This window comes from Sarcophilus harrisii, chromosome 1 (assembly GCF_902635505.1).
Source record: "Sarcophilus harrisii chromosome 1, mSarHar1.11, whole genome shotgun sequence".
Taxonomy (NCBI): Eukaryota; Metazoa; Chordata; class Mammalia; order Dasyuromorphia; family Dasyuridae; genus Sarcophilus; species Sarcophilus harrisii.
The window spans coordinates 233,805,859-233,833,488 of record NC_045426.1 but is presented as its reverse complement, the minus strand read 5'-3'; the positions used below and the strand labels follow the sequence as shown (position 1 = coordinate 233,833,488).

General features: G+C 41.8%; 2 protein-coding genes across 7 annotated transcripts in view; one reads left to right on the top strand and one right to left on the bottom strand.

Annotated features, from left to right (window-relative positions):
- Positions 1-27,331, bottom strand: MIEF2 (mitochondrial elongation factor 2). Of its 6 annotated transcripts, none has more exons than XM_031938603.1 (5): positions 19,999-20,085; positions 16,998-17,028; positions 6,080-6,233; positions 4,132-4,315; positions 1-2,126 (listed from the first exon to the last, which is right to left on the bottom strand). In XM_031938603.1, exons 3-5 carry the CDS (start codon positions 6,224-6,226, stop codon positions 1,066-1,068), a joined length of 1,392 nt encoding a protein of 463 aa, XP_031794463.1. In that variant the 5' UTR covers positions 6,227-6,233; positions 16,998-17,028; positions 19,999-20,085; the 3' UTR covers positions 1-1,065. The 6 variants fall into 6 exon arrangements, with proteins under 6 accessions (XP_031794463.1, XP_031794454.1, XP_031794469.1 ...); XM_031938594.1 differs by lacking the exons at positions 16,998-17,028; positions 19,999-20,085 and adding exons at positions 12,017-12,041; positions 12,160-12,488; XM_031938609.1 differs by lacking the exons at positions 16,998-17,028; positions 19,999-20,085 and adding an exon at positions 27,276-27,331.
- Positions 24,594-27,630, top strand: part of FLII (FLII actin remodeling protein) — a 39,846-nt gene continuing 36,809 nt past the window's right edge. The window contains exon 1 of the mRNA XM_031938552.1: positions 24,594-24,724. Coding sequence (XP_031794412.1) covers positions 24,662-24,724 — 63 coding nt within the window. The 5' untranslated portion in view covers positions 24,594-24,661. The remainder of the gene's footprint in view (positions 24,725-27,630) is intronic.

Here is a 27,630-nt window from a genome sequence, read left to right as displayed (position 1 = left end):
ACTGTGAATGATACATTTTGGCACACAAATGACCTGGTTCTGAAACAAAGTCTCTTTGAAAACTGTTCACTTCAGCATAATGCTCTTAGTATCCAAATTAATTTAATAGCAGCCACTAGAAAACATTTCTTTTCCAAAGGCAAGACACACAGCCGCAAGGATTTCACTCTTGGTTGGCGCCATCTCATGGAATAGATTCCATTGGAGAAAGCTCTACCTGAAGGAAGATGAGATTTCCTGCAGACCAATGCATGGTTGCCTACCTCAGCTAGACTGAATGATGGGGAGGTAAAAGCTGACCAAAACCAACTTTGCATAAAGTGGCCAGAGTAAAATATTTTACTTCCTTCAGAGAAGCTTAGAATACAGAATACATTCTGAACTCCTTAGACAACTATACTCTTATCTTTATTGTCCCCAGAAAATCTGGAGCCTCAATTACTATCATAAGAAAGGGGAAACTGGTGCAAATAATTTTCTCCTAGATACAAAAAGGTTTAATTTCCTTCCCCTCCCATCACTTTTCAGGATTTTCATATGATCAATTAGTTCAGTGCTGGTGACATAATGTATTTTGTCCCAGAAATACTTGTTCAGTCTCAAGGAAGCCAACTGGGCTTACAATATAGGGAAAGGGAATCTTCTGTCTTTTGCCTGTCACCCAAGATAAAAGAGGCTGTTCAGTTTCTGTTCAAGACTTAGGGCTTTGTCTTTCCAAAAAGGCGTTATCCCCATAAAGAGGAGTCAAGTGAAGAGAGATGGTGGCCTGGTTACCACCAATTGGATTTGGCTCAAGACTGCTCAGGCAAAGGCTCTTAAGATATGGTAACATTTCAGTGAGCTCAGAGGCACAGAACTCTAAGTTTGTTCCAATCTATGCCCAAAACAGCTGCCAACTCAGTGTGCTTAATAAATATACCCTCTTTATTTCTCCAAAGTGTCTACCTTGTACTGGCTAGAAAATAAGAGGAAAAACTCTTTACATGTCCCCTTAAATTTCCAGAACTGAAGAAGCTAAGCATATAAAAAAAATATTCCAAGATCACATTTCATTAATCATTCTGTCTATGTTAACAAAAGCTCTGGTGCCATCACAGCATTATACAGAGCAAAGCCCATGTCATCTATCTCTTCTTCCTGCAACCTGCTAAAAAGATTAATGTGCTGATTAAAATAACAGGGGAGAGACCCCTCCTCCAGATAGCCAATCAGCTCTATTATCACCTGTTGGAACCGATCTGCTAAAGACTCCTCAGCCCAGTCTGTGTCTGTCTCACTGAGGTGGAGGATGACCTGGGCCAAGTGGCTCACACTCAGCCTGCTTAGGGAGGGATGGTGTCTGCAGATGCCTTGCAGGAGCTGGAGGCAGAGGCGCCGGACCCCAGAATCTGCACTATCCAGCTCCTGCAGCTTGGAGACCTCTGCCTGGTAGAAGTCCCGCTGCCAGAGATTTTCTAACAGCCCCTCCTGAGGTTTGGCCAGCAGGGCCCGGTCCTCTCTTTGTGCAGTGGGAAAGATGAGGATGCTCAGCTCCAACTGGTCGTGCTGAACTTCCAGGAGGAGCTCTTCTGAGACCACTCCAGGGCGGATGAGGCAATCCAGCATGCTGCCAATAGCTGGCCAGTTGACAGAACCCACCAGCACCTTCCGGAGCGCCCCAAGGAGGACACTGGAGGAGAGGTAACCCCCTACCATGAACCGGTCCCAGGGGCTATTCCCTCTGGGAAAGTAATCCAGCTGAGTCCTTCGAATCACCCAGTAGTAAGGATCATTAACAATGGTGTCTTCTCCAGGAATGAAGCTCCACAGGTTGGGCTCTAGCACCAGTGGCACTAGCAGGCAAGTGTGGTCAGCGGCCACGGCCTCCAACCCATCATGCAGGGTGCTGCTTGGAGATATGTTCCCAAAAGGCAGCTCAGGAAATTTATTGCGCAAGTAATTCTGCAACTCGTGGGCAATGTCACTAGCCAGCTGTTTGGCCAGGGCGATCTCCGACTCAGAGACAACTACGTGGTTCTGATAGTATGTGAGGAGTCTTTCCTGCAGTGTAAGGCATAATGGTGTTGGGGGACTGGGGCTGAATTTGGACACAGTCACGGCCATAGGATCTCTGGGTGGTTCTGATTCTGCAGAGAAGGGAAAAATCAAGCTGTTTAGTATCATCAGAAAACAAAAAAGGGCCTTTAAATCCACATGTTACATCCTGACCCGATTTGTGAAACTCAAAACACCACAGATATAAGACTGGAGGACAAAATTCAACCCAAACTACTTTTCATCCATTGTCCTATTGGTAGAACAGAGTAATACCTAAGTCTCTCGGAAGGAGGAAAGACCTGCACAATACTCACCCACTCAGCTCAGCAGTGAACAGAGCTGTCACAGGCAAGAACCATCCCTACTGCAATCTCCTGGGAAGATGCTAGGTTACAATGTATTGAAGAGTCCTTTTCTTGCCTACATCAGAAATATTATGTTTGGAATAGTCCCATGGTCTAGCTTTGACCAGCAGTTTTTAAAGTATGGTCCACTAATCCCTGGGGATCCCTAAGATCCAAATTATTTTCATAACATCAACATCTTAATTTCTTTTATGGTAAAAAGTGATAATTTTGACCCACATAAACAAAAGCTCTTTGAGGAAGAGAGGTTCTCAGTAATTTTTAAGAGTTTGAAAAGATCCTGAGACCAAAAAAGCTGAAAAATCACTGGACCTGAGGACAGTGGCAGTTCCTATAAAAATACAGAAGAGAAATCTCAGGTCTCTGAAAGTCAGGAGATTCTTCCTCTTACTATGTGAACTCCAGAAGTCTTGTGATCTTTCAAGATTTCAGTTTTGTCCTTTGTAAAAAGAGGGCCTTAAACTAAATGACAAGTATAACTTATATTTATAAAGCACTCTGGAAAAGACAGCAGAGTCAAGTGGAAGGAGAATTGGGCTAAGAGTCAGGAAATCAGGTTTATAACCCCAGCTGTAGCACTTACTAGCTATATGGCCAATAACCTCTGCTCTGTTTCCTCATCTATAAAATGGAAACAAGACTTGTACTACTACCTGACAGAGTTGTTGTAAGGAAAGTATTTTTCATCTTATTTTTACTGACAGCATGTTTTTTTTTTGTTGTTGTTGTTTTTAATAATAAACTTTTTGACAGAACTCATGCCAGGATAATTTTTTACAACATTATCCCTTGCACTCACTTCTGTTCTGATTTTCCCCCTCCCCTTCTCCATCCCTTCCCCTAGATGGCAAGCAGTCCTATATATGTTGAATATATCACAATATATCCTAGCTACAATATATGTGTGCAGAACCAAACAGTTCTCTTGTTGCACAGGAAGAATTGGATTCAGAAGGTAAAAATAACCTGGGAAGAAAGGCAAAAATGCAAACAGTTTACATTCATTTCCCAGTGTTCTTTCTTTGGGTGTAGCTGCTTCTGTCCATCATTGATCAATTGAAACTGAGTTAGGTCTCTTTGTCAGAAATCCACTTCCATCAGAATACATCTTCATACAGTATTGTTGTTGAGGTATATAATGATCTCCTGGTTCTGCTCATTTCACTTAGCATCACTTCATGTTAAGTCTCTCCAAGCTTCTCTGTATTCATCTTGCTGGTCATTTCTTACAGAACAATAATATTCCATAACATTCATATACCACAATTTACCCAACCATTCTCCAATTGATGGGCATCCATTCATTTTCCAGTTTCTAGCCACTACAAACAGGGCTGCCACCAACATTTTGGTACATACAGGTCCCTTTCCCTTCTTTAGTATCTCTTTGGGGTATAAGCCCAGTAGTAGCACTGCTGGGTCAAAGGTTATGCACAGTTTGATAACTTTTTGGGCATAATTCCAGATTGCTCTCCAGAATGGTTGGATTCGTTCACAACTCCACCAACAATGTATCAGTGTCCCAGTTTTCCCACATCCCCTCCAACATTCGTTATTTTTTCCTGACAGCATGTTTTTATATCACCTTCATTTCCCAATATATCTCTGAAATCTAGTAAGCCATCCCCTGAAACAAAGGTTGAAAACAAAAAAGGGGGACAGGGAGGAGGGGAAGAGCAATTCAACAAAATAAACACACATACTGTGTCTGGCAAGCAGTCAAACCCACCTGGGGCACGAGGAGGAGCCTGGGCTGAGGAAGGCTGTGGCTGGCTGAGGTCTTCTCGCCTCTGTTTCGGCCGGAGTCTAGTTGAAGTCTTAAGCAAATTCAGTTCCTGCCAACTTTCTTCAATAGACTTCTGCTCAGCTTTAACATCATCCTTGTCAGGTGGGCTGGTAGCACGGTCAATGAGCTAAAGGACAGATCCCAGTGTCAGAAATACACAAGATGAAGTTTAGAACCTAATCTCTGGGGACCCCTCATTAGCAATCACACTACGGACGACTCTAAAGTATATGTACACAGAGAGAGAAAAAGTCAGTGCACGCCTTAAGATATATAAAGTGAAGCATTACCTCATCTGATCTTTATAACAACTCTATGAAATAGGTGCTATTATTGTCCTCATTTTATGGACTTAGACATCTAAGATGGGAAGTGACTTGCCTGCGGTAATACAACTATCAAATCCTGTATAAGATAAAATTGAATTCAAGGCTGCAAATCCAACAATAGGAGAGGCAATGAGCTCTAGTGGAAGTTGGATTCCTAAACTAATCTCATTTCATCTAACAACCTGAACATTGGTGACCAAGACTTCCCTAGTGGCCATGTTAAAGTAGGTTTTCATAAATAATATCAGCTATATAGAAGTAGTATTCTTTCTCTAACACTCCCCTTGCTGGAAGATACTCCTGGCCTTCCTCTGAGCAGACATGGCTAAGGGAGGAAGAGGGAGAGATCCTTCCAGACAGACTCTGGGAAAAGTCACAAGCAGTTAGATTTCTAAAGTCCTTTTTTTAAATTTATTTAGTAGCTCATTTCCCCTAGTCCTGCCATCTCTCTTCTGAGACAAGTTCCTTAAACTAAGCTCTGTTCCTGGCTTCATCACCTTAGGTTTTCTGATTTAGCAAAGGGAGAGGAATGAAATAAAATACAGAGGCATCAAATACTTAGTATTGTGGCTTAATGCTATTTGCTAGAATAAAGTAGCCCAAAGAGAAGGTGACTCAAAGAGGAGAGGCCAGGAGGCCCTACCAAGTATACTGAGTACGAAACTTGTGTTTGTCCCGGGTCAATTTCTCTCTTCCTCAGACTTTCATGTAAGTGATGACTGCTGGTAGAAAAGACAAAAAGTGCCCTCCATCTATACAGGATCTATATCTAAGTCTCTCAGAAGGAGGAAAGACCTGTACAATACTCACCCACTCACTTCAGCAGTGAACAGAGCTATCTATCTATAAAGATATTCCTTAAGTAAACAAAAACTCAATCTGTCCCCATCTCCCCTCCTCCACCAAAATTAGAGAATAATTCATTCTTAAACTGTTCTTAGCAATAGAAGAGAATAGGTGTTTTTAGGCAGAAAAGTTGTGGTTCAATGATCACGGTACTTTATAAAAAGGTCAGCATCAAATTATATTTTAAGTGTTCTCCAAATGAGATTTTTTCATTGAACTAGTGACAATTTAATTTTTGACCAGTACATAAAGATGGCCAAAGACACACACTCAAGATCTGTGGCCCTGGAACTTCCAATAGATCACTAGCTCTGTTATAATAGAGTTAAGTGATCTTACCAGATTTCCACAACCCATTTAGAAGCCCATCCTTCCAATATGTTCTTAACCCTTCCAGCCAAAACACTAGGAGATTACAAGAACATCAGAGAAGAGTACAAAGAGAAAAGAACTCCAAGTGCTTCAAAACCCAGAACTTTTTTATAAAAGAGGATGAAAAACTCTTTTCCTCATTTGAGGAACTCATAAAGAAGGCTGAGGCAGCTTTGGAATATTCAGGCACGAGTGCTAAGATTTAGGATTGGAGACGTAGTTACCCTAGCTTCCTGGAGAGACTAAGTATGTATGCAGGGTAGCCAGATGAGTGATCCCTTGTGCCTTCTTCAAAACAAGTTTCAGAATGGACAAAGCATCTCTCCCTGAACCCTTGGTCTTACCCGCTTCACTGCCAGGGTGGCGATCCCCAGGATAGCAGCACCACCCACTCCTAGTACCAGCCTGGCATTGGCCAAGAGGAAATCCACAGCACTGCTCAGTGGGTCATCATCTCGATGCTTTCCCCTCTTCTTGGAGAACTCTGCCATGATCCACCTGGAGAGACAGGAAAGGATAGAGGCAGGGGTGAGGAGAGTTCCTCTGAGTACCTCTGAGAGGGCAAGACTGAGGGTTGTGACAAGGAATTAGTATGCAGGACTTGGAGATATATGGAAGCAAAACGGTTTAGCCACAGGTCTTTTAGAAGTTTGCTAAAGCACATGGGACAGATTCACTTCCTCCTGTGTAGATAATAACGGGCCATCTACCTCTGGTTCTCTTCAATAATAAAACTACTGGATAGGCATGGAACAGATAATCCCTAGCCATGAGGCAAACAAGAGGAATGGCACCTTTAAGATTCCTACATTGGGCATCATTTCTAAATTTCTGTCCTTCATGACTCTCAGGCCAGTTCCTACGATCTGGTGATGGAGAGAGCCATCTGCACCCAGAAAGAGGACCATGGTAACAGAATGTGGATCACAACATAATATTTTCACTATTTTCACTTCTTGTTTGCTTACATTTTTTATTTCTCATTTTTTCCTTTTTCATCTGATTTTTCTTGTGCAGCATATAATAATTGTGGAAATATGTATAGAAGAATTGTATATATTTAACATATATTGGATTACTTGTCATCTAGGGGAAGGGATGGAAGGGAGAGGAAAATAAAAAAGCTTTAAAAAAATTTTTTTTAAATTTTCTGGCCCTATCTAATGTCCAAGAAACCTTCTCTCTTATTGAGCCTCTCAGGCCATCCCAAATGCCAGAATTTGATTCTTGGTTTATATCTGTTACTTCCCCACTCTGAATATTAGTGTGTCTATCCCAAAACTCTTCTCTGTTTCATGTTCCTTATTTCATCTTCCAAGGCTGAAGATCCACAAAAACTATCTAAAGCCAATGAACAAGATCAAGTATTATTAAGGAAAGGACCAAATCAAGAGTCAAGAACATCCAATTTGTGGTTCAAATACAAAGTTAAGCCCTGTTCACTAATCCCCCAAGGACTCTAGGGACAGAAAAAATTGGCCCTCGTCATTGAATCTCAAATCCTTCCATTTCTCCCCTACCCCCAAACTCTCCCAGGACCTTCAAGCAAAGCAGAATGAAAGTCAACACTAACAAAGGGCTCAAAAAAACAAACAAAAAAGTACAGGAACTGAAGATCAACTTTAAGGGAGAACTTGGGCAATAGAGCAAGGTAACTTCCCTTGGTGGGAGAATTTCCTGACCAAATGTAGAAACTACAGGTCATAGAACTATCACCCTGGACATCTTGAGTCATTCTGGAGGCATCTGTGCTTTGGAGTGAGGTTGCCTAGGTAACTAAATGCCATCACTCATCAAAGCCAGAAAAATGAATCTGTCAGCGCTCAAGCCCCCAAATAAGTATTTCTGCCATGACTGTTGCCTTACAGAGATTAAAAATAGAGCTTGGGTGGCTCTTGTGGTGTGATATAAAGGAAGCTAGAACCACTGTCACTTGTTCTGCCCAAACCTTTGGTAGGAACACTAAAACTAAGGGACTCCTAACTCAGGTCTTGGCTCTTTATCGACTTCAACATGACTGTAAGCAGTCACTTCTCATTTTTTTTTTCGTGTTTATAAAACCTGGGATGATTCCTGCCCTCCGTCTTCATTAGTACCAATTTGATTCCACTGTAGAGAAATCCAATCCAGGGTGTATGCACACTTGTTAACTATGTAAGTTTGAAATTAGACACCTAGGCTCTAATGCTTTCATTAAATAATCATTGGGAGTGAGTGGAACTGGGCCTGATTATTTCCCTAGAGTCAGCCTTTGTGTGGGACTCTTAATTATTCAGAGAGAACCCATTTGGGGGGAGAGTGAGGATAGGATTCTGAGATTCTTACTGTTGGAGCAAGCACGGAGTATAAAAGAGCCATGAAAAAAAAAAGATATATGGAGGAGACATTGGCTTTCTTCCTCAACTTCCCATTGTGAGGCCTGTCTGTCTATTGACAACCGCTATCCTGCATTTTCACATGTTTTCAGTAAGCTGAATTTTGTTTCACCCACAGGCACCCAATTTAGATACAGAAAATAAATTCTAGTTGTATGATTTTTTTTTTTTTTTTTTTTTTTTTGGTCAAAGCATTCTTATCCAGTCAATACACCAGTGCCAAAGGGAGTGGTTTGAAATTTCCACCCTTATGAAAGAATACTACCACTATAGTGTTTTCTCCTCTGTCTCTTTTTTACTCCACACAAAGGCTTTGACTGATTCTAGGGAAGTAATCAGGCCCCATTCCACTCACTCCCAATGACTTTTTTAGGGAAAGCATTAGAGCCCAGGTGTCTAATTTCAAACTTACATAGTTAACAAGTGTGCATCCACCCTGGATTGGATGTCTCTACAACGGAATCAAATGAAATAGTTTCAACCCCATTTTTTTTTATTATGCAGATCTCTTCTAAATAAAATAATATTTTCCTCTTTGAGGCTCCTTAATAGATTCCAAAATCGGAAAAAAAGGTGGGGCTGAAATGGACTAATAAAATATAATTTGATGGTGATGGCTAAAGTACTTAAAAGGCACCACCTCACTGGGAGTAGTAACAGCCTTTAGAGGAGTAAAACTCTTTGGTTCAGAACTATTATCTTCTCAAGGAACTGCTCTAATTTTCCATCTCTCAATCCATTTTTCTCACTACAATCCCTTAATTTATTCAGACCAAGATCTAATCAGATAGTAAAAGAAATTCTAAGTTTGGCCTAATATGTGTATCCCTGTTCAGTACCCCAAGAAAACCCATCTCCCATTTGATTAACCACAATCATACCTGAGTAAGCACTCCTTGGGAATACCTCTTCTTCAAAGGGTATATAAACTGTGATCCCCATGGCCATTAAGAATCTTTGATCTACATTATATACTTCAACAGCAATACATGATGATCAATTCTGATGGATGTGACCCTCTTCAACAATGAGATGAACCAAATCAGTTCCAATAGAGAGCAGTAATGAATTGAACCAGCTACACCCAGCGAAAGAACTCTGGGAGATGACTATGAACCATTACATAGAATTCCCAATCCCTCTATTTTTGCCCACCTGCATTTTGGATTTCCTTCACAGGCTAATAGTACACTATTTCAAAGTCTGATTCTTTTTGTACAGCAAAATAGCTGTTAGGACATGTATACTTATATTGTATTTAATTTATACTTTAACATATTTAACATGTATTGGTCAACCTGACACCTGGGGGAGGGGATGGGGGGAAGTAGGGGAAAAATTGGAACAAAAGGTTTGGCAATTGTCAATGCTGTAAAATTACCCATGCATATAACTTTTTTTTTTTAATTTTAATAGCTTTTTATTTACAAGTTCTCCTTTAGATCAAAGATTATTTTTTTTAATTTTTTAAAAAAATTTTATTATACCTTTTTATTTACAAGTTATATGCATGGAACTGAACCAGCTACACCAAGCAAAAGAACTCTGGGAGATGACTAAGAATCATTACATCGAATTCCCAATCCCTATATTTTTGCCTGCCTGCATTTTGGATTTCCTTCACAGGCTATGCGTACAATATTTCGGAGTCTGATTCTTTTTGTACAGCAAAATGTCCCAACAACAAATGACCATTTTTTAATTAATTACCTGCTATACTTATTAATTTTACCCAGAAACTATGTCTCTTGATCCTTTCTAAATGTCACAACAAACAGGTATTAAAGATTCAAGGTGGGACTGGAGCCCAGTACTAACTGAAACTGCAGTTAGTGCTCTTTCCACTGGACCATGCAATCTAAAACTATCAAGTATCCTGGTGTTCTCTAAACGAAACTCCAATTTAATGCAAAGAACAACGAACCAAGAGTTAGGAAACCTAGATTCTAATTTTTTGCTATTAACTATATGGCCATATTTACCCCTTTCAATTGCCTTAATGGTCCCTTGGAGCGATGTTATTCTACCCAAAGGATCACTGGCAATTTTGCCTAGTGCAAAAGTAACCTTTATTTTGAGACACTGATGGACAGTAGCTGGTAATCCTAGCAGCTGTCTCAGCCATTCTGGGGAAGAGCCAATCCACCCCAAGTGACCCTCTCATTAGTCACCCCTCCTGTTCCACAAAGACCGAGTCTAGACTTCAGAGGAAAAGGACTTATCAGAAAAACTCCATAGTCTCCCTAAAAATGACCTCCCACGCTACTCCGCTTCCCTTAATACCTGGAGGAGTATGTGGAGGAAGGCTGGGTTAGAGGAAGCCAGGTTAAGCCAAAGGAGGGGTCCTAAAATCACCCTAAGTTCATTAGGTCACTAGGGGTTGTGACTATCCTGTTCTACCTAGTTTTGTTTCCAGTTCAACTATCCACCCCGTAATTCAGCTGCTGGGCAAGAAGATCTAGACAGTGCAGGAACTATAGGAAGCCTTACTCTCCAAGTTAAAAATAAAGCTGACTCTAGCAAGCATTTCCAAACAACAAATGGAGCACTCTTTGGTGTAATGGACTACAAACTCCTCCCAGCTTTACTCAGAATAAATGCCTGACCTTGGGTAGCAGTTTGCTGCCCCTATTCTGGAATTCATTTCTCTTATTGCAGAATGATTGGTTCTATACAGCAAAAACAGGATTTGGATTACATGTTCTCTAAAGCCAATTATCACCTCTGAAGAAGAATCATGGAGGTCTAAAATTCTAACAGCTCAGTTAAAAATTAAAACAAAATTATGTGGATTGATTCCTGAACTCTAGGCTCTATTTCTTCCATCCCTAACCACCTCTCCGCATTTCCCCAGTAATCCTAATTGCTGATCAAGGATGGACAGAAGCAACAACATCCAAAGAAAGAGCGCTAGGAAATGAATGTAAACTTGCATTTTTGTTCTTCTTCCCGGGTTATTTATACCTTCTGAATCCAATTCTCCCTGAGCAACAAGAGAACTGTTTGGTTCTGCACACATGTATTGTATCCAAGATCTACTGTAACCTAGATAACATGTCTAGGACTGCTTGCCATCTGGGGGAGGGGGTGGAGGGAGGGAGGGAAAAGTCAGAACAGAAGTGAGTGCAAGGGATAATGTTGTAAAAAATTACCCTGGCATGGTTCTGTCAATAAAAAGTTATTAAAAAAAATAAAATAATTTAAAAAAAACAAGCTGAAAACTACCTCTGAAAAATTAAAAAAAAAAAAAATCCTAATTGCATTTTCACCCCTCCTCCACCCCCACCGGCTCCGCCAAACCCAGGAGCCCAAACCACGCTATTAAGTGGCCCTGGAGAAATCTCTGCTGGTGCCACCCAGGCAGTTTCCATGTCCCGTGCTTTGGAGACGACTCCAGGAAGGCCACGGTCCTGTTTGCTCTGTCCAGGGAGGCGTCTCAGCCCGTGCTTCGAAGACCAGAATCCAGGAAGGGCACAGTCCCGCACCCTGGAGGTCGTGGCTAAAGTGGCTCGTTTCAATTGCTCCTTTTCCCGGCACCTGCTGTGGGAATTTGGGCCGGTTCCTTGACCTCTCGGATGCCCGACTCGGCAAAAAACGACGGAGCCGGATCCTTACCAGCTCTGGAGCTGCAATTCTCTCCAGGTCCCTCTCGCCCATCTCCGAGGTCTCGAGCCCTCCCCCACCAGAGCAGGACGCTTGCCCCGCCCCAGTCAGGGGGATTCTCGGGAGGGAGAGCGGAGCATCATTCGCAGCCTGCGACCCCAGCGGGGCCGACGCAGGCGCAGTCACCACGGGGGCTCGCCTCTCGGCCGCCAGCTGCAGGAAGGGCACCGACAAACACTGCCCCTCGCCCCGGCCCTGGCAGTCCGTCGTTGGGGACCCTCGGTAAGCGAAAGACCTTCCTACCTGCGCTGCTGCTTCACCGCATCGCCTGAGAAGAGAAGACCCGGCCCACGGTGAGTGACTCGTCCTCCTCTTCCTCCTTCACTTCCACCTCCACCTGCTCCTCCCCCTCACCGAGACCCAGCCAGCACCGACCCCCTGCTAACCTCCAGCCTTCGCTTCCCAACGCGCAGCCGCAAACCCAAAACCAAGGGGGCGAAACCCCGACGCTCGGCTCGCTGAGGACTGACTACTCAAGCGTCCAATCAGAGACGGGCCGTTGGGATCCCCGCCCCCCACCGTGTTCCAAAACAGAATCCGGAACGACCAATCTCCCGGAAGCCACGCCTCTCCTTAACGGGCATTCCCTGACCGGAGCGCGGCGTCCCTTGGAGCACGCGGAGGCGTGTCTTGGGCGTTAAAGGCACAGATTTGAATCGCCGTCCCTAAGGACTGTGGGAGCCTGTAAGGGATTCGGGCTTGGAACTCCATCCGCTTTTTCCGCACGGCGGAAGCGGTCACTGTGATGAGCGCACGTTTGTGACGTCTCTAAGGGCTAAAGAACTCGCCCTGCAGCACGTGGTACGACGGGAGCTAGTCATCAGACTTAGTCACCAAGGGGTTGACAGAGCACGTCCCGGAGTCCCAAGTTCTAGGGACGCTTCCGACACGCCCCGGTCCCGGCTCTGGGGCTCGCCTGGCACTCGACAGCTCCAAAATCCATTAAGATGGCTTATGAAAGGCCAGCCTCCGGATATACAGAAAAAGATAAAAAAAAAAAAAAAAAAACAGGCCTGCCCTCAAGGAGCTTACAGTCTAACGCAAGGGAAAACGCAATTAGGAGCGAATATATATTCAGGATAAATTGGGGATAGTCTCAGAAAGAAAGCACCAGAACCAGGAAGGGCTTCTTGGGAGGGCGGGGTTTCATTTGAGACGTGAAGGAAGTGGCCAGCCGCAATGAGAGGAATCCACAAGGGAAGTGGAGCATCTTACTTAGTTGAAGGAACGCACAAGAGACCCGTGTCCCTGGATGGTGAAAACTGCTCTGGTTTTAAAAAAAAATTCCTCAGCAGGAATTCCCATAGGAAGTTGGGTCCGCAAAATTTTAAAAATTATGCCTCAGACAGACAGATATATTCCTCCCTTAAGGATGGTTTGTCAAGTCCAATCTCTCCTTTTTGGGTAGGTGTTGAAAGCCAGTCAGGCCTTACAACAGGTAAAAGAAATGGACAGCCACAACCCGGACCACTACTGTCAATGTCAAGGGCAAATTCCTGACACAACCTCATCCTTCCCCCAGGATTGCGGGGCAAAATTCCCGGTCAGGTCAAGGGTTGGGGAACTATGATACTGAGATCCTGTTTTAATCCCATTAGAGGATTGAAATTGATTACAAAGCCCAGAGTATATCTGTGACTCAAAGAGCTAACTTTTTTTTTTTTTATTGAACCTTTTTATTTTCAAAACATAGGCAAGGATAATTTTTCACCACTGACCCTTGCAAAACCTTGTATTCCAATTTCCCTCACCCCCCACCCCCAACCCTAGTAATCCAATACAGGCATATATATTTATACAATTATTTTGCTGCACAAGGAAAATTATATCAAAAAGGAAAAAAAAAATGAGAAAAAATTCAAGCAAACAACGAAGTGAAAATGCTATGTTGTGATCCACACTCAGTCCTCTATTTGGCTTTCATTATCACAAGATCATTGGAACTAGTCTGAATCATCAAAGAGCTAACTCTTGAAAATACATAGATATTATTAATGTTGTCTTTTGGTTTTTCATTACCTATATTTCTCAATGTATATATATTTTTCAAAGAACCATCCCTTATAAAGCAGATTTAAAAAGAGAAAAAAAAAAATCCAACCAAGACATGGAAAGAAGTTTGACATTATACGCAGTGTTCCAAACCTCTAGTCTTGACAACTTCTGCAAAAAAGTAGAATTTCTTTCTCATATCTCTTATTTTAGGCTAAGGTTAGCATTTAATTTTGAATCTTGTTATTTTTTCCATTTACAATGTTTTAACATACATTCTAAAGAGGGAGGACAAATGTATGAATATATATATATATATATATAAAATAATGTGAACAAAAATATATACAAAGTGATTAAATTTAAGATAGTTTGGGAACTTGGGCATTAATGGGTGAAGGAATCAAGAAAAGCTTAATGCAGAAGGTGATTGAGTTGCTTCTCAAAAGGAATGAGTCTCTAATTGACAGTTAAAAAGACAATAAAAACATTCTTGATAGATCAGACAACCAGTACAAAGGCAGGAACATAAGACACAGTGTGTTGTGTGAGGAACAATGAAAAGTCCAGTTGGGTTGGATCTTACAATGTAGGAGGTGATAATGTTCAATGCATCTTGTCTATAGGAAACTATTGGGGCTGGTTGAATAAGGGAGTCAAACAGTCAGGTCTTTGTTTAAGTAAATTACTTGGCCAGCAGTGTGGAAGATGGATTGGGGTAGGGAGAGGCTTGAGGTTATTATAATAATCTAGGTAAGAGGTAATAGGAATTTGAACATAGATTGGTAGTTGTATAAGTGAGAAAATGAGTCAGATGAAGAGATCTGGAGGTAAAAACAGCATGACTTCATAACCGATTGGATAATATAGAATGAAAGAGTAAAAAGTTGTAGATAATGCTGAAATTACAAATCTACAAGACCCAGAAAGATAGTGGTGTCTTTGACAGAAAGGAGGGAAATTTGGAAGAGTGGAAAAGATGATTTTAACTTTGGACATGTTGAATTTAATATACGTCTGGGACAACTGATTTGAAATGTCCACTTGGCAAGTTATTCATGATGAGTTTAAAGTAGAGACTGGGACTTTATATATGGAGTTTGAACTCATTTGCATAGAGATGATAGTGAAACTCATGTAAGCTGAAGATGCAACCTGTATAAAATATTGAAAAACAACTTATAATTTCAATAAAGTTGCAGGTTTTCAAATAAGCTCTAAAATAAGAGCATCTCTATATAGAAAAAAAAAATTCAGAAACCAATAATAGAAATAGATGTCTCATTCAAAATAATTACAAAATTTAAATATCTGAGAGTCATTCTACCAAAGCATATCCAATACTTATATCAATACAAGTACAAAACAAACAATCCTTACGAAAAAAACCTTGAAAACAAAAATAAACAACTTAAATAGTGGGAAGGATTTCAGTATTCATAGCTAATTCATACCAATATAATAAAAATTACAATACCATCAAAATTAATTTTAAAATGTAGTGTTATATCAGTTATCAGGATTATCTACTATCAAATTATAGTTACTCCCATCACTTGACCTCTACTGCTGTCAACTTTGCAATGTTTGAGGCTCCCTACTAACGGGAAGAAGACACAAATAGGAGACAGCTCCATTTCAGCAAAAACTAGGAAGACATACATATTACCCTTACATATTCCTCCGGGATGATAGGTAATTATAAAACCCGGGTTTTATAACTCCTGTTATGAGAGAAATATGTCCTCTATGAGTTCATGTAGTTAGTTACTACTGTTGTTGGATAGGTCTACTACAATGCAGAAATTGTAGAGGTAAAAATCTAAGTTTTCTTATGCTTAAGCATAGGGCTCAGGTGGTTTAGGTTCAAATAACCCAGATGGAAATTTCTAACAAGCCTTTTTTAGGGAAAATTACATAGAAGAGACAGAAATATTTTTATTATTATTAAAGCTTTTTATTTTCAAAACATATGCATAGATAATTTTCAACATTTACCCTTGCAAAACCTTGTGTTCCAAATTTTTTCCCTCCCTCTCATCCCCTCCCCTAGACAACAGGTAATCCAATATATGTTAAACATGTACAATTCTTCTATATATATTTCCACAGTTATTGTGCTACATAAGAAAAATCAAAAAGGAAAAAAATGAGAAAGAAAACAAAATGCAAGCAAACAACAACCAAAAAGAATGAAAATACTGTGTTTTGATACGCTCTCAGTTCCTGAAGTCCTCTTCCTAGGTGCAGATGGCTCTCTCCATCACAAGACCATTAGAACTGGTCTGAATCATTTCATTGTTTGAAAGAGTCACGTTCTTCAGAATTGATTATCACATAATCTTGTTGTCCGTGTTCAGTGATCTTCTGGTTCTGCTCACTTCACTTAGCATCAGTTCATGTCAGTCTCTCCAGGTCTAAATCTTCCTGCTGATCATTTCTTATAGAACAATAATGTTCCATAACATTTATATATCCTAACTTATTCAGCCATTCCCCAACTGATGGGCATCCACTAAGAAAAATATTTTTTTAACATATAAAACTATTTATGGCTTCATGCCATAAAAGTTCACACAGGCCTAGTAAAAATTCATTATTTCATGCTTCCTTCAACTAAAGTTGAACAAATTAAGAACAAATTAGTATGCAGACTGAATTACAGATTTAAAATATTGAGTTTGCAAAATCCTACCTTTATTTACAAAACTATAAAGCCACACTTTAAGAAATCACAATTGGCTAATATTGAGGGGAAGGGATTATTTACAGGCCACAAAGATAACCAAAGGTTCAGCATTAGGGAAATTCTTACAAATTCTTCCAGCTAGGAGAATCCTTCTATAAATAAAATGCTTTGAGAAGTTTTTAAAGATGCTATATATTTCTTTCTTTTTGTCTTTATTTTCTTATCTCAAGAATGTCAAAAGTCTTCCTTTAATACTATCAGGTTTTAGCCAAGTGAGGTTAATATTAACAGGAAATAGGCTTTGGTTAGCTGCATTGTCCAGGAGGAATGTCATAATAAAAGACAAATAAAAAATTGTTATCACACCTTCAAAATATAAGTTACCTGAAAAGAGGTCCTTGCTTGACAAGAATTGCTAGAAAAGCCTGTAAAGCAATCTTACAGAAATTAATTTTAGAATAATTGAAGTATTTTAAGGGAAATTCAGTTGTAGGATTTAATCCATATGGCAATCAGTAAAACAAGTATTTATTAAGTACTTACTGTGTAACAGACAAGGAGCCAAGTGCTGGAGCTAAAAGAAAGGCAAACATATCCCTGTCATCAAGGAGCATATATATTCTAATGGAGAGACAACATATAGATAAATTGATAAGCAAAAGATCTATACAAAGTAGATGTGGAATAGCATTAGAGGTGAAAACTTTAAAGGTGGAAGGACCTGGAAAGACTTCCTGGGGAAGGTGAGAATTGAGCTGAGACAGAATTGGATGTAATGAGGAGAACATTCTACTTCCCTATAGTATTATACTCTGGGATAGAGACCCTGGGATACCAGAAAAGCAGATAGGAATGGCCAGCATTTACAATGATTTGGGTGAAGAAAGAAGACCTGGGGAGGAACTTATCTGGGGTGTACCATCCAGTAGCTTCCTATTTTGATAATGTGCTAATTGGTTGTTTCTATGCTGTTGAAGGAATGCAAATGCTTTTAGCAGAAAGAACTTTGCTGAAGTCTGCTGGAGAGATTTAGTTTGGTCCTAAAACTGCACCAGTTAGCAGGTAGCTTATTTATTCTATCACCTATAACCAGAGTGAGAGATTTGTCTAGAAGCAAGTAAACCCAGAGAGGAAAACTACATATAGTCTTTGAGATGGAATATACCACCAATTTATAGCTAAACTGAGCCTCAGGGAGGGAAAGTGACATCCCAGGTCACAAAATTAGTACTTCTGTTCAGCTAGGAATGAAGGAAAGAATAATTAAAAATGCTTAAATATATCTGTGAGATGGCCTAAATACACTTGTCCATCCTATGTGATTGGGTTCCTTTTATTTTTTTAAATTATTTTTTTAAACATTTAAAAATTTTTTGAGTCCCAAATTCTCTCCCTCCAAGAGAAGCAATATGATATTAATTATACATGTGAATCATGCAAAACATATTTCCGTATTATCCATGTTGCAAAAAGAGAAGAAAAAACCCAAACAAAAAAATAAAATAAAAAATTATACTTCAGTTTGGACTTAATTTTTCAGTTCTCTCTCTCTGGAGTGAATAGCATTTTTCTTGAGTCTTTTGCAATTGTCTTGAATTACTGTATTGCTGAGAAAAGCTAAATCATTCATAGTTGATCATCATACAAATATGCTGAGACTGTGTACAATGTTCTCCTGGTTCTGCTCCCTTCACTTTTTATCAGTCCATCTAAGCCTTCCCAGGTTTTTCTGAAACCATGCAGGTATGTTGAAAGAATTTGCAAACACAACGTTATTCCATCACAATCGTATACTACAACTTTTATAGCCATTCCCCAATTGATGGACACCCCTAAATTTGCAAGCCTTTGCCACCATGAAAAGAATTGCTGTAAATATTTTTGTACATATATATCCTTTTCATTTCTTTAGGATAAATATCTTGATATTGCTGGGTCAAAGAGTGAGCAATTTTGAAGCCCTTTAGGCATAATTCCAAATTGTTCTCCAGAATGGTTGGATCATTTCACAGTGATACACCAGCAGTGTATTAGTAGCTCCATTTTTCCATATCCCTTCTAGTTTTTGTCATTTTCCTTTTCTGTCATATGAGCCAATGAAATAGGTATGATGTGGTACCTCAGAGTTACATTTTAATTCAATGCTTTTTTTGTTTTCAACAAAATAAATACAGTGGTATCTTGAATTCCATACATTTTCCCATTAATTTGCCCTTGCAATATAAATGATTCTCATAAAAATATAAGTGAGAAAGTAGGCATATAGGCCCCATTGTTTTTCAGTTTTAATAAAGTAGTTTTATTTTTTCAAACCCTTTTCTGGAAGTACTCTTTAAATCAATCCCTTCATACTTGATTTGCCCTTACCCTGGATCTCCTGCATGCATATTTGATCTAATCCAGGTATTTTTCCTGTTTTTGTTCTCTTTACCAACATTTCTTCCTTCTCTATAAACACATCTGGTATTGTGACCTTAAGAACCAAGTGTAGTAGCTTTAGTGTCCTTAGTATTACAGGGTCATTGATCTAGAGTTGGAAAGGAAGTCAGAGACCATCTGGTCCAAGCTTCATATTACACACATGAAAGAATCGAGGCCCACTTAGGGAAGTTAAGTGATTTGCCCAAGGTCTCAATGGCAATAAGCACCAGAGACCAGAAGTATGAGATATGAACCTAGGTCAGTGCTTTCCTGTTTAACATGCTGCCTAGAGAATACAGATTGTTTTTCACATTTTTACAGATCATTTCCATTTTTCTTTGGTTTATTGTGATTCCATTTTCATCCTATATGCATGTTTGAAAGATTTTTGCTCAGTTGGGACTCTTGCCAGAATTTCTTCAAATTGATTTAAGTGTAAATACTGGTGTTATATGAAACTCTGTGATTTACATCTTCCCCATCACTCCCATGACCATACAAGTGCTCTACAAACAAAACACAAGAATCATCCTCTTAAAGCAGCCCTGAGTTTCCTTTCTTCTGCCAGTGATAGTTTGCAGAAGGCTAGGGCTTCCTTCTCTGATTTCAAAATTAAAGGTCAGTTAATAATAACTTGGTATGGCTCAAGCATCCAGGAATTTGTCCAGAACTTTTCTGAGCTACATTGTCCTGGCTAATCAGTGGGCAGAAGGAAACAGCATGGATTCTGATAGTTTCAACCACACTAAACGAGGTTAGTTTCCTCACTGACTCCTAGTATCTTTCCTCAAACATTAGTCTCATTCAGCAGGCTCTGTTTTCTCTATATAAATTTGGGAAGCCTTTGTTAATATCCATGGGAACATATCTGATATTTTTCCCTTTATTCCCTCTCACGGAAATGCTACAATTTGTAATAAAGTTATGGGCTTTATTGTATTTTACTCTAAAATATTCTGATCACAAAGCATTCCAGCAAAGATTGCCAGTAAAGAGATCTTAAAATTTTAGAACTCTGTTTAGAACTTTATTTAGAGCTTGCATCTGAGAAGTACAGGATACGAATTTAGGTCTCCCAATTCTCAGTTAATCCAGATCTTTTCTTTTCTTAATAGTATCTTACCTCATTATAGATAGGGCTAGTAATTGAATGAGTAGGAAGGGGGATTTAAAAGCTGGCCATCAAAATGACTCCTCAGAATGAAAGATGACCTAGTGAAGGAAGGAAGGGAGAATTATGAGATCTACGACAGGTCTATCAGGAAATTTTATCCATTGTAAAATGATTTCTCTTCCATCAAAGCCCAGCTCAGGAACCACCTCTCCTATGAAGACCTTCCTGATTTTCCCAGCTGAAAATGGAATTTCTTCCTCTCAGATTTTCTTTGTCTTTATCATATTCCACGTTGAATCATACTTTCATGGCATGTGTGGGATGCCTGTGCACTTGCTAGGGTACTAAGGACTTTGCCAGGTGTCTCTTTAAAAGGTATCAATGAGATCTGTAATGAATAGAACTAGCTACACCCAGAGAAAGAACACTGGAAAATAAATATGGATCACAACATAACATTTCCACTCTTTCTGTCATTGTTTGCTTGCATTTTGTGTTTTCTTCTCAGGTTACCTTCTTTCTAAATCCGCTCTTTCTTGTGCAACAAGATAACTGTATAAATATGTATACATATATTATATTTAACATATACTTTAACATTTAACATGTATTGGTCTATCTGCCATCTAGGGGATGGGGTGGAGGGAAGGAGGGGAAAAGTTAAAACAGAAGTTTTTGCAAGGGTCAATGTTGAAAAATTACCAATGCATATGGTTTGTAGATAAAAAACTGTAATAAAAAAAATTTTTTTTAAGTATCAATGAGAAACTCCCATATGGTCATGCCACAAGGATTTAAGAGGCGAGACAAGTTAAAAATTACTACAGTGTCTGGATTCCAAATTTAAACTAGAGGATAAAATTAGTTTCATTCTATTTTTATTTTAAACCCCATATCAGGAATTTCTTTTCTCTGCCAAGTGACCCACCTGTTAGAAATATACCCAGAAAAGGTGTTATCAAAACAAAAAATCTATCTGTTCAAATATTTTCAGTCGCATTATAGAATTTTTTTTAAATTGGAAGAAAACTCAGTATCCAACAATATGAGAAGGGTTAAATTGTGCCTGACTGGTGTACATGTAATACTGTTGAGACAGAAGACACCCCAATAATATTAGGGCACCTAGGTCAGAGTTGTGGGTATGGTAAAAGAATTCACAAACTCAATATGTCGTCAAGTTAAGGGGAAAAGATTTATTAAGCTGCTTACAGCAAATTTCAAGGGAATTTAGCAAAGAGACAAAAATAAAAAGATAATTTTATAGGAGAGAGAAACAAAGATCAGGTTCAAGTCACCAATAAGCTAATTTTATGGATTAAAGGTACAATTGAAGAGTACTAGGGGTAGGGTTGAATGCATTACTGATTTCTCCCATCATTGAGAGTTGGAGCAACTCCCATCATTAAATTCTATGGTTTATTGAACAAGATTGTTTTCTGACAGCCAGCATTATTTGTGGTACTCCCAAAACTGGGTAGCCTTAGGGTTTCTCAAAAATTTCTATCTTCTCCCTAGAAGCTATACCTCATCAATACTACAGTATTAATAAATATGAAGAAGGCAAAGACCTAGAAAAACAGAGTATACACACTAATACCATATAAGAGAAAATGTGAGTGAGATTTGGACAAAAAAGAATCTTATGGTACTCAGAATAAAAAGTTAGTGATATTTTATATGTTGGAAGTAATCTAAATGTAAATAGATTTGAGATAAATTTAATTAGTTACATTGATAATCTTATTTTTTAAAACTTTAAAAAATAATAATAATAGCTAACACTTATATAGCATAAACTATGTACCAGACACTATGCCAAGAACTTTATAATAACCTTATTTTAAAAGATAGGAAAAGAATCCTCTGCAAAAACCAACCAGTTCTCTTCTGATATTTTCATTAAGCATGCTCTTTTCCTCCCAGGTATACTCTTAGTGAACAAGCAGATTATTCTCATAAAGATCTTATTTAAAAAAAAAAAAAAAAATCAAGGCTATGACTTCTCAACAGTTGATTGTTCTTTTGGTATCTTCCTCTCCTTGAAATTTCTACTCAAGTTATTCCCTCACTGCTTTCAAGATTGTGTTGCTTCAGTTTTATACTTCTTGTGTCTGAACCAACATAAGAATCATTCCTACTACTTCACATATAAGCACATGTGGGAGACTGAAATAACTGGGTTAGAATGTGGTAGTTTGACTGGCCATTGCTGATGAATATGTTGTTCTAGAAGCTGAAAATTTTGTTTTATTTTTCTTGTCTTCCAGCTAAAAACTCCTATACCCTATTCTCCAGTCCTTTGAGAGTCTGGGGTGGGCACCAAGCCTAAGTCCCTAAGGGATTCTGGGCCATGGGGAACCAGCGTAGGAGACCTGAGCCCAAGAAATCACCTTTGTCGGAGATTCCAGGACTCTGGGTTCCACAAAGCTCCAAGGGCTAGTCCTTCAAACATCTAGAGCCACAGGGTTTGCGATCCTTTTGGTCTGTACTTATCAAAATTAAGGAAAGTTGGAGAGGGTGTAGGTGTGGTCTTTACCACTGTGAAAAGAGAAAGGGTGTTAAGAGTGGGGAAAGCCCTCTGGAAGTAATCAGAGGACTTTTGTTTGAATCCCTTCCTTGCTTCTTGAATTCCTGCCCTGATCCTTACTACCCATGTAACCTCAGCCATAGCTTTTAACTCACTCCTGAGGCTCCCTGAAGAAGCCTCATCTGTATAGTGGTGGTAAAAGCCTCCAGCTCTGCACAGTGGCGAGGTGGGGGGGGGGGGGGGGGGGGGGGGGGGGGGGGGGGGGGGGGGGGGGGGGGCAAAACTGTCTTCCCTTCCCTCTACCCCAAAGGGGGGAGGGTAGGAAGCTTCTTCCTTAGCTGCTGTCTCAAGTTCAGCCCCAGCAAGCCAATCTGGTCAGGAGCAAACTTTACTCCTTAATGAGTCTCATTTCCTGGCCAAGCTAATTAGTTCTAGAGAACAAGACCTGGTATTTCAAATTCCACTTTTGACACTTAGGACTTGGGTGACCTTATGAAAGCCACTTCTTGGCCCCAGGTCTCAGTTTTCTCATCTGTAAAATGAGGAAAACCAGATAGCCTCTAAGGTTGATTCTGGCTCTGGATCTATGATTTTTTCTTTTGTTTTGTTTCTGTATGAAGCTTTTTATTTTCAAAACACATTGCAAGTTTCACCTTGCAAAACTTTCTTCCCTTCCCTCTACCCCTTCCCTTAGAGAGCAAGTAATTCAATATATGTTAAACATATGCAATTCTTCTATACATATTTCCACAGTTATCACTTTGAACAAGAAAAATCAGATCCAAAAGGAAAATAAAATGAGAAAGTAAACAAAATGCAAGTAAATAACAACAACAACAACAAAAAAAAAAAGTGAAAATACTATGTTGTAATCTAAACTCAGTCCCCACAACCCTCTCTCTGGGTATAAATGGCTCTCTCCATCACACAAGACCACTGGAAGCGGTTTGAATCATCTCATTGTTGAAAAGTTATGTTCATCAGAATTGATCATCTTATAGTCTTCTTGTTGCCATGTATAATGATCTCCTGGTCCTGCTCATTTCACTCAGCATCAGCTCATGTAAATCTCTCCAGATCTCTTCAAAATCATCCTGTTGGTCATTTCTTACAGAACAGTAATATTCCATAATATTCATATACCACAATTTATTCAGCCATTCTCCAACTGATGGACATCCATTCAGTTTCCAGTTTTTAGCCACTACAAAAAGGGCTGCCACAAACATTCGTGCACATAGAGGTCCCTTTCCCTTCTTTAGTATCTCTTTTGGGATATAATCCCAGTAGTAACACTGCTGGATCAGAGGGTATGCACAGTTTGATAGCCCTTTGAGCTTAGTTCCAGATTGCTCTCCAGAATGGTCCTTTCACAACTCCACCAACAATGCATCGGTGTCCCAGCTTGCCCGCATCCCCTCCGACACTCATCATCATTTGTTCCTGTCATCTTAGCCCATCTGACAGGTGTGCAGTGGTACCTCGGAGTAACCTTAATTTGCATTTCTCTGATCAACAGAGACTCAGGGCACTTTTTCATACGAATAGAAATGGTTTTAATTTCACCTGAAAATCGTCCATACACTTTGCGGCTACTGGTCTTTAACCTTAAAACCTCGCAAAAAACCAAACAAGGGCCCTCTCCTTGCAGTCCTTTGCAGCTCTAGACACCTCTGGTAGAAGAAGGAAGCCAGTATTAAAGCCCTTACTGCGTGCATGGAACGGGGGAAGAAAAGCCTCCATAAAGGGGGCTTCCAGGGGTCCAGAAGGGCGGCCCCGCGCCAGACGAGGCCTTCCTCTTTTTCCAGAGGAAATGGCGCCAACATAGAAACTACCTGGCACAGAGGGAGGAGTTCTCTTTCCTCTTCTAGGCTGACTGACAACGGCCCGAATCCCGGCGCCTCGGCAGCCAGAGCCCCGAGCTCGCTAGGCCGAGAACGTCTCCCTCTCTCCCTCTGTAGTGCTCCCGGCTTCCTTGCTCGTTTCCGGGCCGGGCCTGAGCGAGTTAAAGGGGCGGTGCGGGGAGCGGGGGCGGGGAGCCCTCCGAGCCCTTCCCCCGGCTCCCCGCCGGCCCCGCCCCGCGGCCGCCCCACCCCAGGAACCGTCTCCAGCCCAGGGGAAGCCGCCGCCGCCGCCGCAGCCATGGCCGCCACCGGGGTGCTGCCCTTCATTCGGGGCGTAGACCTCAGCGGGAATGACTTTAAGGTAGGCCGGGGGCGGGAGCGCGGCCCCCGGCTGCACGTCCGGACGCCCGCCGGGTTTCCAGACTCCCCGCGGACTTGGTCTCCTCCGCCCCCACCCCCCCCGCACCCCCGTCTGGGGCCGGGCGAGGGGCTACTTTGCCGGGGCGGGCCGGACCCGCGGGAGACCGCGTGGGCACTCCTCGGGGTCCCAGGGTCACCGATTTGGGGGTGCGGGGCACTTTGGAGGTCCCGAACCCCGCGCGGTACAAAGGAGGAAACTGAGGCCTAGGGGGAGGCTGCTCCCAGAGCCGCCCTGGCAGCAAGTGGCAGAGCTAGGAACCGAACCTGCTCCCCCTCCCTGCCCGTTCGGAGGGGCCCTTCCCTTCCTCCCGACCTGCGCCGGAGGGCGGCCGCCGGGCCGGACCCCCGAGAGGTCATCGGCCGCCCCGCTCATTCCGCAGAAGCGGCCGCAGTGCGTGAGCGGGGGGCGGGCGCCCGCTAGAACCGGGACCCTTGCCTTCGCGGCCCGGGGCTCTGGAGAGGAGCTCGGCGCCTTCCTCCCGGCCCTCCGCCCCGAGGCCCGGGCCTCCTCTGATACGCTCCCCTCACCCCCCGGCTGGGAGCGCGCTTCCCACCTCCGTTTCTACTCAGGAGCCCCAGGCTTTGAAAGCTGGCGCAGACCCGCGGTTCCGCCGCATCACGTTAGCGGGAGGGGGCGGGGGGGGGGGGTCAGTAAGCCGCCCATTCGGCGACCTTTTGGGCAGAACGGGGGCTCTCCCTGGGCAGGGAGGCGGCTTTTCGGCTTGGTCGGCACACACACACGCAGGTGCTTGGTGACCGCCGACTGACGGATCGGTCGGTCGGGTCCCCAGCGCGGAGAGGCAGGTCTGGCCGGCGCCGCCGCAGGGGCGTCGCTGTGTGTGAGGAGACCCGCTCCTGATCGCGGGCCTCAAGCGTTCCCTCCTCTGTTCCTGGCATTGTGGGAGCCTGTGGAGACGCTCTTCTCCGACTGCCTCAGCTCCGCCGCCTACCCGCCCTGCCCGGAAGCCCAGCACTCTCTCTTCCTGGGATGCTGAGCACGGAGACCCCCGGGGGGGGGGGGGCGGGGTCCCCTTGCCTTGAGATTTGAGGGAGCTGAAGAAGGCGTGCGTATGTGAGGGTCTGTGTTGGAGGATGTGCGTGTACGTGTGAGTCTGAGGGGCCTGGCCGGGGTCTTTGAGTAGTATGTCATATTCTTTTCGGAGAGGTTCAGCTGAGCCTCAGAGGTGGCTGAAACACGCTCCTTTCTTAGAAATTGGCTCAAGGTCTAAGCTCAGTCTTTGTGTGGGAATTCTAATAGCAAGAGGCTAGGGCCGGCTCTGGAGGCCTCAAGGTTGCATGATCTGTAAGGATGGGAACAGAGGGGTGTCTGCGAGGACCTCTCAGACTCTTTTTTCTTTTTTTTATCCCAGAGAATCGAAAACTCCAAAAGTGTTTTGTTGTTGTTGTTTTAAATGTTGTCTTCCCAGATGCAAAAAGCAGTAAGGTAGCATAGTGCATTTGGAATCAAAAAGTTTGGGGCTCCAGCCTTTCTAAGCCTCAGTTTGCTCAGCTCCGAAATGGGGGTGGGATGGATCAAATGATCCCTGAGATTGTTTGGAACTCTAGATCAGGGAGCCTGACATCCATCGGAGGCATAGGGGAGACACGCTCGTAGCAGACATACCACCATTAGCCAGGGAAGCAGTATTCCTTTGGGAGCTTTTTGAGAGCACAGGGCTATCTTCTTCCTTTTTGTGTGTCCTGGCACTTGCCACAGTGCCCGGCACATAGTGGGATCTTTCTGTCTGCCCCCATTTTCCCTCTGACTTTCTATTTTTCCTCAATTACATGTACATTGAAAATTAACACTCGTTTTAGAAAAATTTGAGTTCCAAATTCACTCCCCTTTTCCCCTTTCTCCTTGAGAAGGCAAGGAATTAGATATAGATTATACATGTGCTGTCATGTAAAGTCTTTCCACATTAACTCTGTTGCAAAAAGGAAACACAGACCAGAAAAACAAGAAAAAAGCAGGAAAACTATGCTTTACTCTGCATTCAGACTCTTGTTGGGTTTTTTTCCTGAGGTGGGTAGCATTTTTCATCCTAAGTTCTTTGAAATACATGTGGGGGTCTTAATGATTGTTACTTGATATTTGTTTGCATATTGTTTACCTTATTAGGTTGTAAGTGAGTTGAGGACAGGGACAATCTTTTGCCTCTTTTTGTATCTCTCAGTATAATGCCTGACACTTTTTTCTTTTGTTGTTCAATTATGTCTGACTCCCATTTGGGCTTTTCTTAGCAAAGATGCTCAAATGATTTGCCTTTTCCTTCTCCAACTCATTTTACAGATGAGGAAACTGAGGCAAACAGTTAAATGCCTTGGTCAGGGTCACACAGCCAGTAAGATCGATTTGAACTCAGGAAGATGAACTTCCTGATTGCAGACCTACACTCTATTGTGCCACTTGGCTGCCTTACAGAGATATATAGTAGGTGCTTAATAAATGATTATGGTGACGGTAGAAAAGAAAAGAGTAATGGACTCACTGCGTAATTCAGTCTCCAGTTCTGACTCTGCTGCTTACTGACTATGTGACCCTGGCCAAGTCACTGAGACTACCAAGAGTAGTCTCTGTTGTGTGGTCATAATCTGATAATGAAAGGCATCATGGACTGATGGGCTGGTCTGGAAACTTAAAAAGGCCTGGCCTAGAGTTAGAGAATTGGATTTAGGTGCTGCCTCTGACCCTTATTAGCCTTGTTAACCTTGAATAATTCCTAAAGATAACCCCTCAGTGCCTAGACCACTCTAAGATCATAGATTACCAGTGAATTTCCTTGGTATCAGTGGAGGGAGTTTATTTAGTGATGAAATCATGAGTCTGGACCCCTTTCCAAAACA

What these genes read in the sequence shown, in the direction of transcription:
- MIEF2 (XM_031938609.1), bottom strand. Translation starts at nt 6,226, where the DNA reads ATGGCAGAGTTCTCCAAGAAGAGGGGAAAGCATCGAGATGATGACCCA. An exon ending in CCACCCTGGCAGTGAAGCGG is followed by an intron (nt 4,316 to 6,079) that starts GTAAGACCAAGG and finishes TCTGTCCTTTAG; the next exon opens with CTCATTGACCGTGCTACCAG. An exon ending in GGCTCCTCCTCGTGCCCCAG is followed by an intron (nt 2,127 to 4,131) that starts GTGGGTTTGACT and finishes CCTTCTCTGCAG; the next exon opens with AATCAGAACCACCCAGAGAT.